The 17,062-nt window shown below is 37.5% G+C and overlaps 1 protein-coding gene and 1 pseudogene across 1 annotated transcript in view; one reads left to right on the forward strand and one right to left on the reverse strand.

Moving 5' to 3' along the window:
• The window catches only part of ENPP3 (ectonucleotide pyrophosphatase/phosphodiesterase 3), a 75,213-nt gene that overhangs the window by 17,147 nt on the left and 41,004 nt on the right, over positions 1-17,062 (forward strand). Inside the window, exons 5-9 of the mRNA XM_012665169.1 lie at positions 330-390; positions 7,104-7,201; positions 12,907-12,986; positions 15,430-15,549; positions 16,064-16,173. Coding sequence (XP_012520623.1) covers positions 330-390; positions 7,104-7,201; positions 12,907-12,986; positions 15,430-15,549; positions 16,064-16,173 — 469 coding nt within the window. The remainder of the gene's footprint in view (positions 1-329; positions 391-7,103; positions 7,202-12,906; positions 12,987-15,429; positions 15,550-16,063; positions 16,174-17,062) is intronic.
• Positions 5,160-6,082, reverse strand: LOC105827165 (annotated as a pseudogene).

Genomic DNA, 17,062 nt, shown 5'->3' on the forward strand with positions numbered 1-17,062 from the left:
GAAGAAGAGAAGAAGAAGAAGAAGAAGAAGAAGAAGAAGAAGAAATAATAATAATAATAATGTCCCTTTTTAGCCAAAGAACTGTTCTGTGTTTTTCTTGGTAAAGATTGCCATCCTGTATTCAGTTAGTGTAGATTACTGATGTCTGCAAGTCCCTCAAGGCACTGCTCTTGTCTACAAGTGAAATAGCACTTAATGTGCTCTGGAAGAATTTGGTCATCGGAGTAACGTGAATTAAGCAGTTCATGAAGACCATGTCCGGTGAACATTGCTTCTCTTTTCTTGTCTGTGGTGCAGCAGTATAAAGATTTCCTTCTTATGCTTTTTAGGAGAAACCCCATGGGTGGAAGAAGACTGTGATGCAGCCCAGCAGTCTCAGTGTCCAAAAGGGTAAGGATAAATAATAGGGGGTTTTTATCCTCCTTTCATAGGGGGCCCATGGGAATATAGTTGAGAGGAAGGGGTTTCCTTCACTGTACTTACATCATGAAACAGAATAATTAACAAAAGACTGGATTTCTTGTGGCTTCAAAGTACTAATGGACTTTTGTTTGTTTTATTCTTTACAAAGCATTTTTATATTAATTTATTACATTCATGTCTTTGAACAATGACTTAAAAAATTGGTTGGAGTATTGGATCCTTGGATAAGTAACACTCCCAATGTTCTATGGCCAGGACTGGAATTTAGATTGAAATTAGTCCTGCCAGGACTCTTCTACTAACATCCTGGTGCCTCAAATTTCTTCTTATGAAGGAAGGGAGGAGGTTTTTCCCATGGAAGGCCTCACAATGAAAGGAGGACCTTGAAGGGTGGATGAAGAGGGCTTTGTCAGGGGGCACAGGGGAGGCACATGTGAGGTGACACCCCTATCCCTACCCTTCCACGCGTCTCCTCCACATGTTCATCATAGCTGCTCACTCGACCTTGCCCAGACCTAGAGACGTGCCCCACATCCCCTCAGAGCCAGCGTGGAGTCCCTTTCTTCCATCCCCAACTCTGTCCTAAACACTTTTCTGGGCCAACTAGTGGGAGGATGATGGTGAGGTGAACAAAAGAGAAAGGAACACCTGGTTTTAGGAGGAATTGGTAGAAGCTTTTTAAACAGCATAATCTGATTTAAAAAATGTATGTAGATGATGTATCTGGGTTTGTACCATGCTACTTCAGTGTGTAGCTCAGATCCAGCTGCCCTCTTTAGCAGCTTTTGAGTGGAAGAACAAAGGATTTAGAATAAAAAGAAGACTTGAGTTCGAGTATTGAGTTTGCCTGTGGGACTTTGTACTATTCACTTCTCTGAGCTCCATCTATAAAATTGGAATAAAAAAACAATGATCTCAGGTTCAGAAGATTTCATGGGAGAATTAAATGAACTAAAGATAGGGAAAATGCTTGATAAGTTATAAAACAGTAGGTTAATTTTAGTTCTAGTGCATGGCATAAAGTAGATACTTAAAAAATTATAAATATTTTTCTAGTGGGAATGTCCTTTGGTGGCTTAATTTATTAGATGAACCTGATACTTGAACTTACAGAACCAAACAGCCTAGATTCAGATGGCCTTTTCTCATGGTTCAAATTACACTGACAATTTACCTCTGACAAAAGCATAATAATAACAGCTAACATTTATATAGTTCTTATTATGTACCGATACGTGCTTTACTCAATAGTCATCATATATATTATTCCCTATACAAACTCCTCAAAATAGGCCCTATTATCTCCATTTCCATCTTACAAATGATGAAATGGAGGCTCGAAGCTGTGAAGCCACTTGCCTGAGGTTACCCTGCTAATGACTGCTGGAGGCAGGAAGCAAACCCAGGCAGGAAGGCCCCAGAGTCTCTGTGGCATGACACCCTCTCAAGTCAGAGCCTGGTCTTGTGCCACTGTGCAACTGACCAGAAGAAGGGTGAAGGGGTGGAATATGGGGAGAATTGTTTGTGGCCCCAAGACTCCCCTTCTGGTTGATAATTGAGAGGAGAGAGATGTTAAGTGAGCAGGAAGGTTTTCACTAAGGTTCTTGTAAAGAACTTCAGCAAACCTAGACGACCGAGCCTAAGTGATTAAGTGATTAGTTGGAATGGTCTACCACAGCCTGGCCAATCACTTGTCCACCTGAGGATCCGAGAGCTGGAGCAGAGTAACAGAGAAACTACAGGACAGTTTGGTAACCCTGAAGCAAGACAGACCAGAAAGAAGCTGGTGAGGAAAGGGGTGGTGGTAGTAAATGTAACATTGATTGTCTCCTACCGTCCACTCATCCCATTTATTCCACTGGAGTCATTTCGCCCACGTGCTCTGTCCCTGCATGACAAAGGTATAATGATGATCCTGGCCACTGTTAATAATATTTGCAGGTAACAATTTTAGTGGCTGGAGACATTGTAGTACATGAAATTCTCTTGCTGGACATTTAAGCTAGTATTTCGATTTGTTTGTTTGTTTGTTTTACTGTTTTACTAGTCATCATAGTATAGTAAGAAGTGTGGACTCTTAAATCAGACAGATGAGGGCCAATAGCTTAGCTCTGTCCCTACTAGCAACAGGACACCTTAAATAAGTTACCTGATCCTCCCTACCTGTCTCATTTGTAAGCCAGAGGTGACATTAGCACCTGGTTGTTAGATATTTTTGCTAATGATAACATGAAATAATAAATATGAGATGACAATTCTTGTCTTATTGCAAACTCTTATTCAAGCTTCATCACAGGCAGTAGAAATAATATTGATGTGACGTTCAAGCTTATTACCAATCAAAGAAATAAAAATGAAAAGAAGACACAATTTTCATCCCATGAAATAATCAATACACCACAATTCATATAAAGTACTAGCCACCTGTCTTGCTCATGGAAGTACTATACAAATTGATATAGACTGATAGACTGTAAGGAGAGAATTGGGACAAAATATTTTAGTCTCCTTTGAAAGTTTGTCCTTAGGCTAGAAAATCTGATCTTCAGGAATTTATCTGGGGTGTTTTAGTTATCAGAATGTTCATGACAGCAGAGTGTAAAACGCACTCTGGAGTTCTATGGTAGCTAGCTTGGAGAAGCAGGGAGGCCACTAAGTATTAAGAAATGGGTGTACCGGCTCCTTGGATCTCACTCTTCACCCCATACATGGCTGACCCTGTTTTTAAGCTGCAATGTTATCTTGATGGCATATTTATTAACATACATTTTTAAATCAGAATTATGCTAATGACTATGAAAAAAGAAGTATTTTCTAATGCAAATTGCACTAGGCCACTTTGATTTCTTGATGAATTTTCTGCACATTGAAGTTGAAATGGTCTCAATTTTCCATTTTTATTTTCAAATTGAGGTATACTGTAGTTCACACACATTGAATTGCTTGTATCTTAAGTGTATGGCAGCCATAATGAGATGTGGAAATTCATAAACCCGAGTAACTCGCTGACATAGAATATTTCCAGGATACAGAATAGTTTCACCAGCCCTGAAAGATATCTCATGTCCCTTTCCACTCATGCCCCTCCTCCCCGTCCCCAAGGGCAACCACTGGTCTGATTTCTTTCACCACAGATTCCTGTTTTATAATTTCATATAAATGGAATTATTCTACAGGTTCTTTTATGTCTGGCTTTTTTGGCTTAACCTAATGTTTTTGAGATTCTTAAACATTATTGCATGTGTCATATTTCTCACATGGGTTTTGCACGGACTGTTTTCCCTGATTAAAACATTAGTACTATTCTCTTTTCATGTTACTTCTATTTGTTCTTTAGGGCTTAGCTCATGTCACAGTTCCTTGAGGGACTTTTCTCACTTTACACACATTGAGTTTGACATCCTTCTAATGCACTTGAATAGCACCCTGTACTCAAATCTAGCCCATATTACTCCTGGTTACTTCTCAAATTCGTACCCTAGATAAGGGCTGTAACTCTTTTATGTCTTTATTCTCAGAGTCTAGCACAATGTCTAACTCAGACATTTGTTATTATTCTATAATAAATTCACATTCTAGGAAGCTGAGTAGACTTGTTCTCCAGATTATCCTCAGTTTCTTTTACAATGTGGAATTAGATGCCTATGCTAGTATTTTTTCTAGCTTTACTCAAGCACATTGAAAAAACTGAAACCATTTTCTTATTTTTACCTGGCATCAGCATTCAGAATTTTCATTTTGATCATATTGGGTAATTTGGCAGAATTTTTTTGTCTAAAAGACAATTCACTGTACACATTTTATTTATAGTTTTGTACACTGTCTTAAAATGAATGGGACCACTTTTCTACTTGAGCCATTTTTAACCAAAGCAAGATAAGCTAAGTAATACAAAGTGTTAAAATACAGCATAAAGATACAAAACAGACATACTAATTCTAGTTAGGAATATAAGTATGATGTTACTTTTTTTTATAATCCACAATTATGTTTAGGAAATCACATAAACATAGATTATTGATTTTATTGAAATGCATAAATTTGTAGCAAAGCTTGGTAGTTACGAAAAACAAAAAAAGAATGCACAAATTAATGTTTATTCCCCATTTGTGTCATATTCCTGAATCCTTCACCAATGTTACATGAGGAAAAAAACAAAAGCAAAACAAATGAAAAACTGAAATCAGAATCACTAATGTTATCAAGTAGGAAAACAGATAAATTAAAATCTAGCAGCCATCAGCAAGAGTACAGAAAGACAATGCTGTAATAAGAAACAAAGAAAATTGCTAGAAAACTATATGCATTGTTCTCTTTCAAACCAGCAAAATATGCTCCTGCATACAATGGAACATAAACAGAACTTTTTTCTTGTAAGGTACAGAAATGCAAATTGTTTTTTGAATATTGTGGATGGGTAAAATGTGTTTATAATGGTAATTCTACTAACCTATTACAGTGGGCAAGGAACGCATTTATGGATCCTGGGGACGATGTGTACTGTAATTCTTCGATTGGGATAGTGGACACTCTAGCCAAAATTTAAAAAAAAAAAAAAAAAGAACACAGAAGTGCAAAAAAAAGGCGAATGAGACTTCTCTTATATCTTAGCAACACTGAGATGGAAATCAAATTTAAATGCAGTCCACATTCTGCTTTTGAAGAGGCTTTGGTTCAGCTTCCAAATCTCAATTGCTTGATGCAGTCTCCTATGAGAATACTCAGAAGGTGTCTTCTTAAACAACAAACCTATTTTTAGTGGTGGAACTGCCTTTTTTTTTTTTCTCTGAGACAGAGTCTTGCTCTGTTGCCCAAGCAAGTTGAGTGCAGTGGCTTCAGCCTAGCTCACAGCAACCTCAGACTCCTGGGCTCCAAGGAATACTCCTGCTTCAGCCTCCCAAGTAGCCCGGCTAATCTTTTTGTATCTTCAGTAGAGACGGGGTGTTACTCTTGCTCAGGCTGGTGTCTACCTCCTGAGCTCAAGCTATCTTCCCACCTCCGCCTCTCAGAGTGCTAGGATTACAGGCGTGAGCCACCCGCCCGTCCTGGAACCACTCTTAGTAGCTGTGTCTGCATGGGCCTGATATTTGTAGGAAGTCCTAAGCTTCCCTTGTATACCTCCCTATATGTGTAACAGCTTCTCTGTTTTCACATTCAGAAGTCCATATTGCTATTTTATCACCTTTAGCTTTAACATTAACAACAGCTCCACATGCATCATCACTGTAGTCATCAAAAGATTCTCTGATAAGGCACAGAAGTGTCTCTAGCTAAAACTGATGGAGGTGACTTCGTCTTTGCTGTTTGCTCAATGTAATTAGCCATCGTCCTCCCCGTTTGTTGTTCTCATGTTCCCACATAGGCTCAATGCCATCCTTAAAAGTGAGTCGTCACAGCCAGGCATTAAGTTACTGCACAACCGGATGTGGTTGTACAGAGCCCAAACGTCTTCGACAGTATCAAACTTAGAAATCAGCCAAAGGTTTGCTTGCCAAGTTTTGCTTTCATCACTTTTTAAAAACCAGAGCGCCCATCTATTCTGTAGAGGACGTTTAATACAGTGTTCTGGGTTAGTAACCTCCGGATTAGATTCTGTTTTCCCCTCTTCCGTAGGCAGGGGATCAAGAGTAGGTGTGGTTTCCGGTTCCTCAGTCGCCATCTTGGATGGAGCTCATTGTCGGAATTTTTAAAGATGTATTCGTACCAAATTTGTTGAATAAATATGTTTTTGCTCAAAAATGTAGAAGTGAAGCTCCGTAGGCACAGAGTTGAAAAGAATTTCTTTTGCATACTCACTCTCATGCACAGTGTTTGGAATTTAAAACAAATTTGCTGTGTTCATAGCTGCTATTCTTAATAGCCCCAAATTGGAAAATACCCAAGTGCTCATCGACAGTAGAATGAGTAAGTTGTGGCTTATTCCTTCACTGGAATACATGACAGCTATGAGAATGGATGAGCTATAATTACTTGCCACAACATGGAGAAGTCTCAAACATAATGTCAACTAAAAAAAGCCAGACTCAACAAAACACATACTATATGATTCTATTTGGATCTAAATGTAAATATAAAAATAGACAAAAAAAAATCTATGCTGTTAGAACTCAAGATGCTGATCATCCATGGTGGGATGTGATTTGAGGGGTTTAGAAACTAGAAGGAAGTGCAAGGGTGCTGACAGTATTCTGTTCCTTGATCTGGGTGATTTCTATACTGCTGAGTTCAGTTAGTAAAAATTTATCGAACTGCACATCTGGGAAATGAGTGTGTGTATAATACAAGTCAAATTTAAAAAGTGAAAAAAATTCCAAATTAAAGAATGACAGTCACTGACTATAGCCTAAAAGTTACCTTCTGTCACTTTAACTTAAATACTAGTCTAAAAAGAGCTTGTAATTCTTTTGAGGTGTATATTAACATTCTGAGATATTATAATAAAGAATTAAAATGTAGAACTTTAGAATAATAAAACATCATAGAGTTTCTAAATTTCAAATCATAATTACATCCAAAAGATGATAGAATTTAATAATCATTACTTGACCCAGAAATATGTTCTTACTGTACTTTCTAAGCATTTTCTAATTTAGAGAATTATAAGTAGTACAGAAAAGTGTATATACATATTTTCTTTACCAATCAACATAATAGACAATGTTTTTGCTTCTCATTTTCAGGTTTGACCCACCACCGGTTATCCTGTTTTCATTGGATGGATTTAGAGCTGAATATTTACACACATGGGGTCCTTTAATGCCAAATATCGATAAACTGAGTAAGTCTTCTGCAACTCATTGCATGCAAATGATAAAGACACCCAGTTAGTCAATCTCTGGATGGTGCAATTTTCTTTCTGTTAATGTGGGAGGTTTATCTTAGCAGAGGTCCTCTCAAGACCCTGATGACTTTACCGCATGGTACCCATTTTCAGTACGGAGTGTATTTTCATACTTGCTGGCTCCTCCTACCTTTCTTTGGTAGCATATTCATCTTTTTATTTGTTTATTTTGATTTGCTTTGTATTTAAATATACCTTCTTTCCTATGGAAATTGTTCATGTATAGTGTCTCGAAAGTTCTATTTGTCAGAACTGGGTTCTGGGTCTTAGCCAGGTAGATTAGCCAGCAAGGACAGGATCCTGAAGGAACCTAGGTAGGCTGCAAGATCCAGCATCCAGCAACACTCCAGAAAAAGAAAAGTCCTGGATCTAGTTCCAGTTTCTGGGACCCGGCTCTACCACCTACTAGCTGGGAGATCTCAGACAACTTTACCTCATGCCTTGGTGCCCCGGTCTCTTCATCTGTACAATGACCACCTCCTACCTGATGGGATTATTGTAAGAATGTACTTGTAGTGTCAAAATTAAAAAAAATAGCTGTTTGACATGTAGTGTACGTTGAATGCTTTTAAATTATCGTTACTACTGTTTTTATTATCATCTTGATCATGATGTTGCACTTCTGCATTAGGGCATTTGTCCGTCACACCATTTAATAAAGGTAATAATGAAGAGAAGTTGAGTATCCAAGGACACAGCTCTAAGAAGTGGCACAGTTAGAACCAGAAGGCTAACTCCAGGGCCCACACTCCTCACTGCCTGCAATTCCTCTCTTTCCTCTCCCTTCCCCCCGGACTCCCCTATATCTCCAAAGTTCTCAAACTTGATGCCAATTTTACTGGCTTCTTGCTTTTATTTTCCTCCAAATTATGAAAGAATAGCTGTTTGAATGTGGGTAAGATGATTGACTTTTCTTGGCCTCAATTTCCTCATTTATAAAATGAGAAGACTAGACCTAATGATTTCTACCATTAATTCTAGCTCTCAGATGGCAGCGTTGTAGAAAAATAAACTACTTCCTCCTGCAAAGCAAAGTGCATTGTTTCTTCAGCTTTTCTCTCACTCCCTGAGGCAGACCTTTAACAAAGAGATTAATAGTTTTCCAAATCCAGGACCTGTCACTTACTACTGAGTAATTTTGCCCTAGGAAGTTAATTAACACTTCTCACTTCCCATTTCCTTGTCTGAATTTCTCTTGATAATCTGGATATCAAATCATGTGTCCAAAAGGGGATTTAACTAGCCAGGCCCAAACTGAACCCCCTTTGAAGTGGAATTCTTTGAATTGTTCATCCCATTGAGAATTGGAAATGATATCAGTGAAATAGTCAGCTGTTGGCAGCTTTCCGTTTCCTAACGTTTAAAATATTTTTTTAATCATACAAACAGCATCTCTATCCCCAAGATCTTACTAAGTAGGTCTACCAAGGCAAAACAGGGCTGTTAGTTTCTAGGAGGCCTGATTAAGAACAGATATGGTGAAATAAGATTAGGATTATGGTAGCCTGGAGGTAAGTTATGTGACAGCAGGTACCACCATTAGGAAGTCCAGAGCCCCATCCCTAGTGTCACATGAAGCTGCCTGGGTTGGGCCACAATGGTCATACAAACTGAGCATGAACTAATACCACAGAGCAGTGAGTCACCTTAGTGAGCACTCAGTGCATGAGGAAGTAGCCCTTAGAATCACACTCTAGTGAGGTGAGAATCTGCTTTTCCCTTGCTTTCGAAATTCTTTGGCTTTTGACATTTGATTATAGTATGTCTTGGTGTGGATTTATTGATGTTCATCTTATTTGGGATTCTTTGAATTTCCTAGACCTGGATGCCCATTTTCTTCTTCAATTGGGGAATTTTGAGCCATTATTTCTTTGAATAAGCATTCTGGTCCTTTCTCTTTCTCTTCTCCTTCTGAAAACCGTATAATTCATGTATTTGCCCTGTTGATGGTATCCCATTAACCTCTTAATCTTTTTTTACTCCTTTTCATTCTTTTTTTTCTTTTTGCTCCTCTGCCTTAATACTTTCCGACAGACAACCTATCTTTGAGTTTCGCTGGTCATTTCTTCTGTTTGATCTATTGTGCTGTTGAACTCCTCTAGTGAATTTTTCAGTTCAGTTATTATATTCTGCTCGATGATTTCCTTTTGGCATTTGTTTTATATTGTCTCTCTTTTTGTTGAAATTTTTACTTTGTTCATGCATTGTTTTCCTGACCTCAATGAGCATCTTTTTGATGGTTATTTTGAATTCTCAATTAGATAAATCATCTCTGCTTCATCAGGGTCAATTTATTTATGTTCCTTTGCTTTGAACATATTTTACTGTTTCTTCCTTTTCCTTTACTCTTCTATGTTGGTATCTGCACATTAGACAAAACACCTACTTCTCTCAGTGTTTATGGACTGGCTTTATATGGAGAAACTCTCACCAATCAGCCTGGTTAGAGATTTTGGAGGTCCCATAAACCTTCATGCTAGTCCATCCTTCTTTCTTTGTTCTTAGGGGCCCCAGGTATCTACAGTATGCCGGGTCCCATCAGTGCTTCAAGATAAGCAAGACTGAAACCAGTTCCGTAGACAGTCACCAGAGAATTTGGATCATAAGATGCCCTGTACAATTCTTTCTCTCTCCAGGGATAAGTTGGGGTCTGGGTGTTTTTTGTTGTGGTGGTGGTTGGTTGGTTGGTTTTTTTGCCTATTTTCTCTGTGCTAAGCTAGGGGAGGGGCTGTGACGAGTTATTGCATGCTAGTTCAAAACTCTTCTTTGTTCTCTGTAGTCCCTAAGAGACTAGCGCATGGTGGGTCCTGTCAGCTCTCCAAGAAAGGAAAAATAGAAGCCAGTCCCTCAGATAGCACCAGGAAAAGTTGGGGTGTTGGATGTGTGGTCCAATTCTTTCCCTCCTTGGGGAAAAACTGGAAGCTGGGGATTCCCTCCTGATCATATAGTGCTATACTGGGGGTAAGGATTATGTCAAAGGAATATTTCCACTTTTTCTACTAGTTTCAATGTGGCTGGTTTTGAACTTGCCCATTAAGCAGGAGTCTCTCAAGTAGTTTCTGGACTTCTCACAAAGGGAACTGATTCATGTGTTGCTATTGAATGGTTGTGTCTGTGATGGGAAGAAGAGTCCAGAACTTCCTATTGTGCTGTCTTGCAGACATCACTCCTATCTGCCTTCTTTTGCCTTTTCTTCTCTATGTGCCAAGAGCTTGGATGCATACTTGTAATTGCTGGGAAGATCTTACTATCTTGCAACTACTCAGAAGCCCCACAGAGCTTATTATTCTTGATTTCCTTGAGCACTGGAAATGACACTGGCCAACCTTATGGCAAATCTTTTTAGGTTATTCTACTAAATTACATATAAAATATCAAGTACCTATTTTGAGCTGGTGAATATTGGGGAGGAGTATGCTATGTTTTTAATTTGTAAGAATACCTTAATTAATAATATTTAATTATGACAATCCTTATAAGAATTTCATAAAGAATACAATGTAGTTTTGATTTGTACATTCCTTGGCTGCTTTACCATTTAGTCTTTTGTCCCTCCTTATAGTTTATAGTTACTACAAGCCATGTTACACAGGCTTATCCCATTTATATTTTCAAATTATTTTTGTTTGGTACTTTCTTTCTTAAGAAGAAAATTTTTTAGAAGTAAAATATGCACATGATAAACATTTTAAACCATGCTAAAATGTATATAGTAAAAAACAAACAAACCAAATCTCATTCCTGACCTTTCTACTTTTGCTTTGCAAAAACAGCTACTCTTATTGGGTTATTGTGTGTACTTCCAGAAGTATTCTATTCAATCATAATTTAGATTATTCAGATCTGGAAGAAACAATGGTAGAAGATCATGCTTTCTGTGGGCTTTTCTCCAGTATCCCTGGTTCAAAGGCAGGTGATAGAAAATGGTAGCCTGAGTCTATAGACAGCAGATGTGTCCCGTTTAGGACATCATGACTAGAGTGGTACCATGTTTTTACAACACTGGTAGCTTAGTTTGAATTTTATCTTATAGCCCGTGACTTTAAGCATTTAAAAATTTGAATTTGCCACTCATATTTCAAAGAAATAAATTCAGAGACTGACTTTATATCTCTGTTCATTGTACAACTTTTTTTCCCCACTTAAATTCTTTTAATTATTTAAGTGGATTAGGTCTCATTTTATTTTCTTCTTATATGACTTCTTAACAGTATCAAATGTATCTTTCCCTAATTGAGGCCAAGATTTCTTTTTTGGTGATATTGACTAAAAAAGAAAAATAAAACTTAATTTAATCTTAAATTGTATTTTATAAATCAAGTCCTAGAGCAGTTTTCAAACTTAAGTACATCAGAATCACCTCGTGTGCTAGTTAAAAATATAGAATTTTTTTTTGAACTCCCTTTCCTTTATCTCCCACCCTCCAACTCTTATCAGAGAGTCCTATTTAGCGGACTTGAAGAGGCCCTAGAATATTCTGAAGAAGGAAATTCCTGGATCAAAGGCTGATAAGGAGACCAATCTCATACCTATTTGAAAAAAACGTCTGTTGTGTCCAGATGCGAAGATCGTTACTCTTTGGACAATCATCAATTTCACTTTCTGTTTTAGCCTAAACAAAACCTGTAATGGTGATGTTTTCTTTTAGAACTAGAGGCAACAGGATTTTGGTATGGAAAATTCCTTGTCCCTTCACTGCTGTGGAGGAAATAGCAATGCACCCTGGTGGTTCTGACCTCCTTCAATAGGGTTATTGCACAGATTAAAAAGAGCAAAACAATGAAGCAAAATTATTGCCATAGTTTGTGAAAAACAAATTACAGGAAACTTCACTGATTAAATGGAAACTGTACTGGAAATGATAGGCAGTAAAGTCAGCTCATTTTGTAAATAATACTATATGATGTGGGCTCATGTAATTATATAAGTCAAATCCCAAATCCCTTTTTATTGACTTTTGTTATGTTAGGTACTTTATATATAAGAACCCTTAGCTAGATGCAAGTGCAATGTAGAAAGTCTCATTGTAATTGCTAGAGATAGAATGAGGGGAGCAGCCAGAGCAAAGCAAGCTGGCAGTGTATAATTTAGAGTACATTTAGCTCAGGGGTCAGCAAGCTGTGGCCCACAGGCCAAATTTGGTCCACTCTACTTGTTTTTGTATGATCTGCCATATATACTAAGAATTGTTTTACATTTTTAAGTGGTCGGAAAAAAGGAGAATATTTTGTGACATGTAAAAATTATATGAAATTCAAATTTCAATGTCCGTAAATAAAGTTTTATTGGAAAGCCACGCTCATTTCTTTGTGGATAGTCTATAAAGGCTTGGGGGCCACAGTGGCAGCAGAGTTGAGCTGTTGCAACAGAGATCAGATGGCCTCGCAAAGCCTGATATATGTATTATCTGGCTCTTTACAGAACAATTTTATAGACCTTGATTTAGCACACTTTGCTCCAAAAAGCTGACATTCCTTGGCATGGAGGAAGTTTGGGGATCAGAATTGTGACCTCCTTCCATCTTCAACCCACTCTTTAGTTAGTTTTCTATTTTTCTAAGAAACTTTCATGTTCAGAGTTTTAGTTATCCAAAAGACTGAGTACAAAACAACTTTCTAATTTCTCACTATATTTTGTTGCAGAGACCTGTGGAATTCATCCAGAATATATGAGATCTATGTATCCTACCAAAACTTTCCCAAATCATTACACCATTGTCACGGTAAGTGCTTGGCCCAGTGGCAAGACCGAAAGGCCACAGATAGGAAATTGACCGCACCAGACAGGCTTGCTTGGGCAGAAACTGGCCAAGCCCCGGGACACACACTTCACGAGCATGTGTGGTGATAGTTCCTGGCTTAATTTAGGCTGGGAAGTCATGGCTCAACGTGAGGTCAATCTGGTGTGATGAGGCATTAACTATGAATGAATGGCCCAAGCACTAGGTAAATTCACCCCTGTAGAGCCCAGGATAGCTTCTTTGTTGTGAGAGATACTATTTTCCTCTGGTCTTTTGATTGCCCTTCACTTACCTGAAGGTCTGCTGGGAATGATAAGCTATATATGAGGACAACTACTTTGATGTGGAAAATTTTGTTCTTTCTTAGTCTTTTCATTATAATTTACTTGAAAATGATATTAATTTCATAAATGAATCCATATTGGCTACATCTCTTTAGATAAAGCAACTAAAACAAGTGCATTCTCCTCAATGTGTAAAAAGGTATAGGTGAAATGATTAAAATTAACTCTATGAAAAATTGAGTTATTTAAGACTTACAGATTTAGAACACACCTTAAGGAGTCCTCTGCCTCAGCCTTTATCACCAAAGGATATTCATGTCTTTACTACTTTGCATTTTAGTCTTTTATTACTATATAACAGTAACTATAATTTTTAAATTTTAATCCTTAAACAGTTGTCTTTATGTATTATGTATTCTCATTATTTGCAGATTCCATATTTGTGGATTTGCTTACTCATTAAAATTTATATGTAACCTCCAAACCAATAAGTAGTGCATTTGTGGCCATTTGTGTACATTACAGAGAAGCAAAAAATTTGAGTTGCCTGATGCACATATTCCTAGCTGAGGTCTAACAAGGTGACATTCTGCCTTCTTGTTTTAGCTCTCACACTATAAATGGGTGTCACTCTCACAGTCTCTTGTCTATTCAGTGCCATGCTTTTTATATATTTGTGTTTTTGTTGGTTATTTCACTGTTTAAAATGGCCCCCAAGCATAGCGCTGAAGTGCTGTCTGGTGTTCTTAAGAGCAAGAAGGCTCTGAATTACCTTACAGAGAAAATACATGTGTTAGCTAAATTTTATTCAGGCGTGAGTTACAGTAAACCAACAGTATGCAGTAAACAAGGTGTCTTTAAACAGAAACACACAGAAAACAAGGTTATGTATTGATTGGCAGACAAAAATGTTGTAAACAGAGCCTCTTAGGAACCTAACCCTGTATTTTCTCTAGGAGGATGTTTCAGTCTTCACTAATTCAGCATTCATGGCAACTTTATAGAATATAAGTATCTTGAATAACAAGAGTTGACAGTATATGTATACATACACATAAATATACATATGTAATATATATAATACACATATATACATGTATGTATATATACAAATAAGGGATTATACATAAGTGTGATTAATTTCCTATTTAATTTATATATTTGTATATGTGTGTGTGTGTGTATATGGTAATGTTCTGAAACAATGACCCTAAAATCTATCTAAAAGCAGTTACGACTGCAGGGGATATAATAGGCATTCAATGAAAATGTGTGGAATAATGGGACGAATATGTATGATTGGATTTAATAGATGACTGGACTAATGGATGGATGGATGGAAGGGAAGATGGATAGAGACTGGGCAGGCTCCCTTTTAAAGTGCTGGTAACACACTTTAATCCAGTACAGCCAGGATATTTGATATGCAAAGCGTCTATCTAGTAAATTTCTTGCTATTATTGACAATATAACCAATGCCTAATCATTATTGTAATGTAGAAAACTTTAATTAACAGTTATTAATATTAAGCACATAAGAGTTATATTAACATGGTCAACATGAACCATCTGCTTTCACTTGCATGTCTTTCACTTGCTGCTATAGACCATGGTAGAACTAGGAAAAAAAGTATGTACATATACATATACACAGTCAGCCTCCAGATCTATGGGTTCTGCATCTGTAGATTCAAACAATTGTGGATTGAAAATATTCAAAAACAATTGCATCTGTACTGAACATGTACAGACTTTCTTTTGGTCATTATTCCCTAAACAATACAGTATGACAACTATTTACATGATGTTTATATTGTATTAGGTATTATGAGTAATCTAGAGATGATTTAAAGTATACAGGAGAACGTACATAGGTTATATGCAAATTCCACGCTATTTGATGTCAAGGACTTGAGCATCCTTGGACTTGGGTACCTGAGGGAAGTCATGGGTCCAGTCCCCCACGGATACCAAGGATGACTCTATAACTCCTGATATTTGGGTTCAAATTCTGGTATTTTATATTGAAAGGCATATAAAATCCTTCCTAAATATGAGTAATAGATCTTATGCTATTTTAATATAAATATTTTATTAATATATTGTTTTATCTTAAATCTTTTTTGAAATTATCATTTTAGGGCTTGTATCCAGAATCACATGGCATCATTGACAATAATATGTACGATGTAAATCTCAACAAGAATTTTTCACTTTCTTCAACGGAGCAAAATAATCCAGCCTGGTGGTTTGGGCAACCAGTATGTAGCATTCTATGTGTGGCATCAAAGTAACTTCCATTTCCCAATGTGGCAGCGGATCAATCTCCTTGCTCCACTTTGAGTTTAACGTTATCCATCTAGCTTGTAAGGGCTGAGAGTGGGAAAGTGTTTCTGTGATTGTTAACCTGAATAGCTTATGTTAAAACTTGGGTGTTGTATTATAAATGTATCAGTCTGGAAGTTATACAGAAAGATTATCTGTTAATGTTTTTTCTCATTCTGTTTTTTAATTCTTTTAAAGGAAAAGAGGAACTGTACAATTTTACCAATTTGAAAAAAACAGCCTTGCTTCTTACTATCTTACTATGTTTTTGATTTTCAAGATAGATCCCTGGATACCTACATATTTTAACTGCTACAAAGACACATTTTAAATAATTTAAACAAATTTTAATAAACTTTGCAACCGTTAACATTGTTTCTAGTAAGATGCACCATTTCTACACAAACTGATTATCAAATTTCACTTCTCCTAAATTTTCTCTTCTTACAGATGTGGCTGACAGCAATGTATCAAGGCTTCAAAGCTGGTACCTACTTTTGGCCAGGATCAGACGTGGCTATAAATGGCTCCTTTCCTTCCATATATATGCCTTATGACGGGTAGTGAAGCACTTTCAGACATGGTCCCATCGAGGGGGAAATGATCAGAATTTTTTTTTGGTCTTAATCTCGTTGGAGATTCTATTATTCCATCTGTTTGGCCCAAAACTCTTGGCCTCATCATGGATTCTTCCCCGTTATATCCCTCCTCCAGTCTGTCAGGAAATGCTTTTGGCTCTAATTCAAAATCTATGCAGCCTGAGAACTTTTTACCACCTCAGCATTACCACTCTGAGCTATCACCTCTTGCCTGTATTACTGCAGTTGCCTCTTCACACATCTCCCTGCTTCTTATCCTCTGTAATCTAGTCTCATTTCACCTGCTGGAATGATTCCTTTAAAATGCAAGCCCAGTTATGGCACTCTTTTGCACCAAAAACTTCCACGGCCCCCTATGTCATTCAGAGTAAAGTCCCTCAAGGCTCCCCATGGCATGATCCCAGCCGTCCCCCTACCTCTTAGACCTCGTCACTTACTGCTCCCTCAGATGCTCACTCTGACGTTGGTGGGCCTCAACACACTCCGCAGCTGTTCCCCCTGCCTGAAATGACTCATTTTACGGACCCGAATGCCCACTCCTTCACCTCCTTCTGGCCTTTGTTCAAAAATTACCTTCTCAATATTGCCTTACCCCGATCATACTAAGATTTAAAATTCCAAACCACCCCCACCCTAGTTTCTCAGGATCCCTTCCTCTGTCCCTTCCTCTGTCACTTTTCAATACACTATATAATTTATTTATGTATTAGTTTATGTAATAGGTCTGTTGTTTGTTGCTTGCCTTCCTCCGCTGGGATGTAGTCTTTGCTTTGCTCACTGATAACTTCTGTTTCAAATGAGCAAATGGGTGTCTGGTAATAGATGCTTAATACATATGAATGCATAAATG

The sequence above is a fragment of the Propithecus coquereli genome, unplaced genomic scaffold (genome assembly GCF_000956105.1).
Source record: "Propithecus coquereli isolate 6110/MARCELLA unplaced genomic scaffold, Pcoq_1.0 Scaffold98, whole genome shotgun sequence".
NCBI classification, from domain to species: domain Eukaryota; kingdom Metazoa; phylum Chordata; class Mammalia; order Primates; family Indriidae; genus Propithecus; species Propithecus coquereli.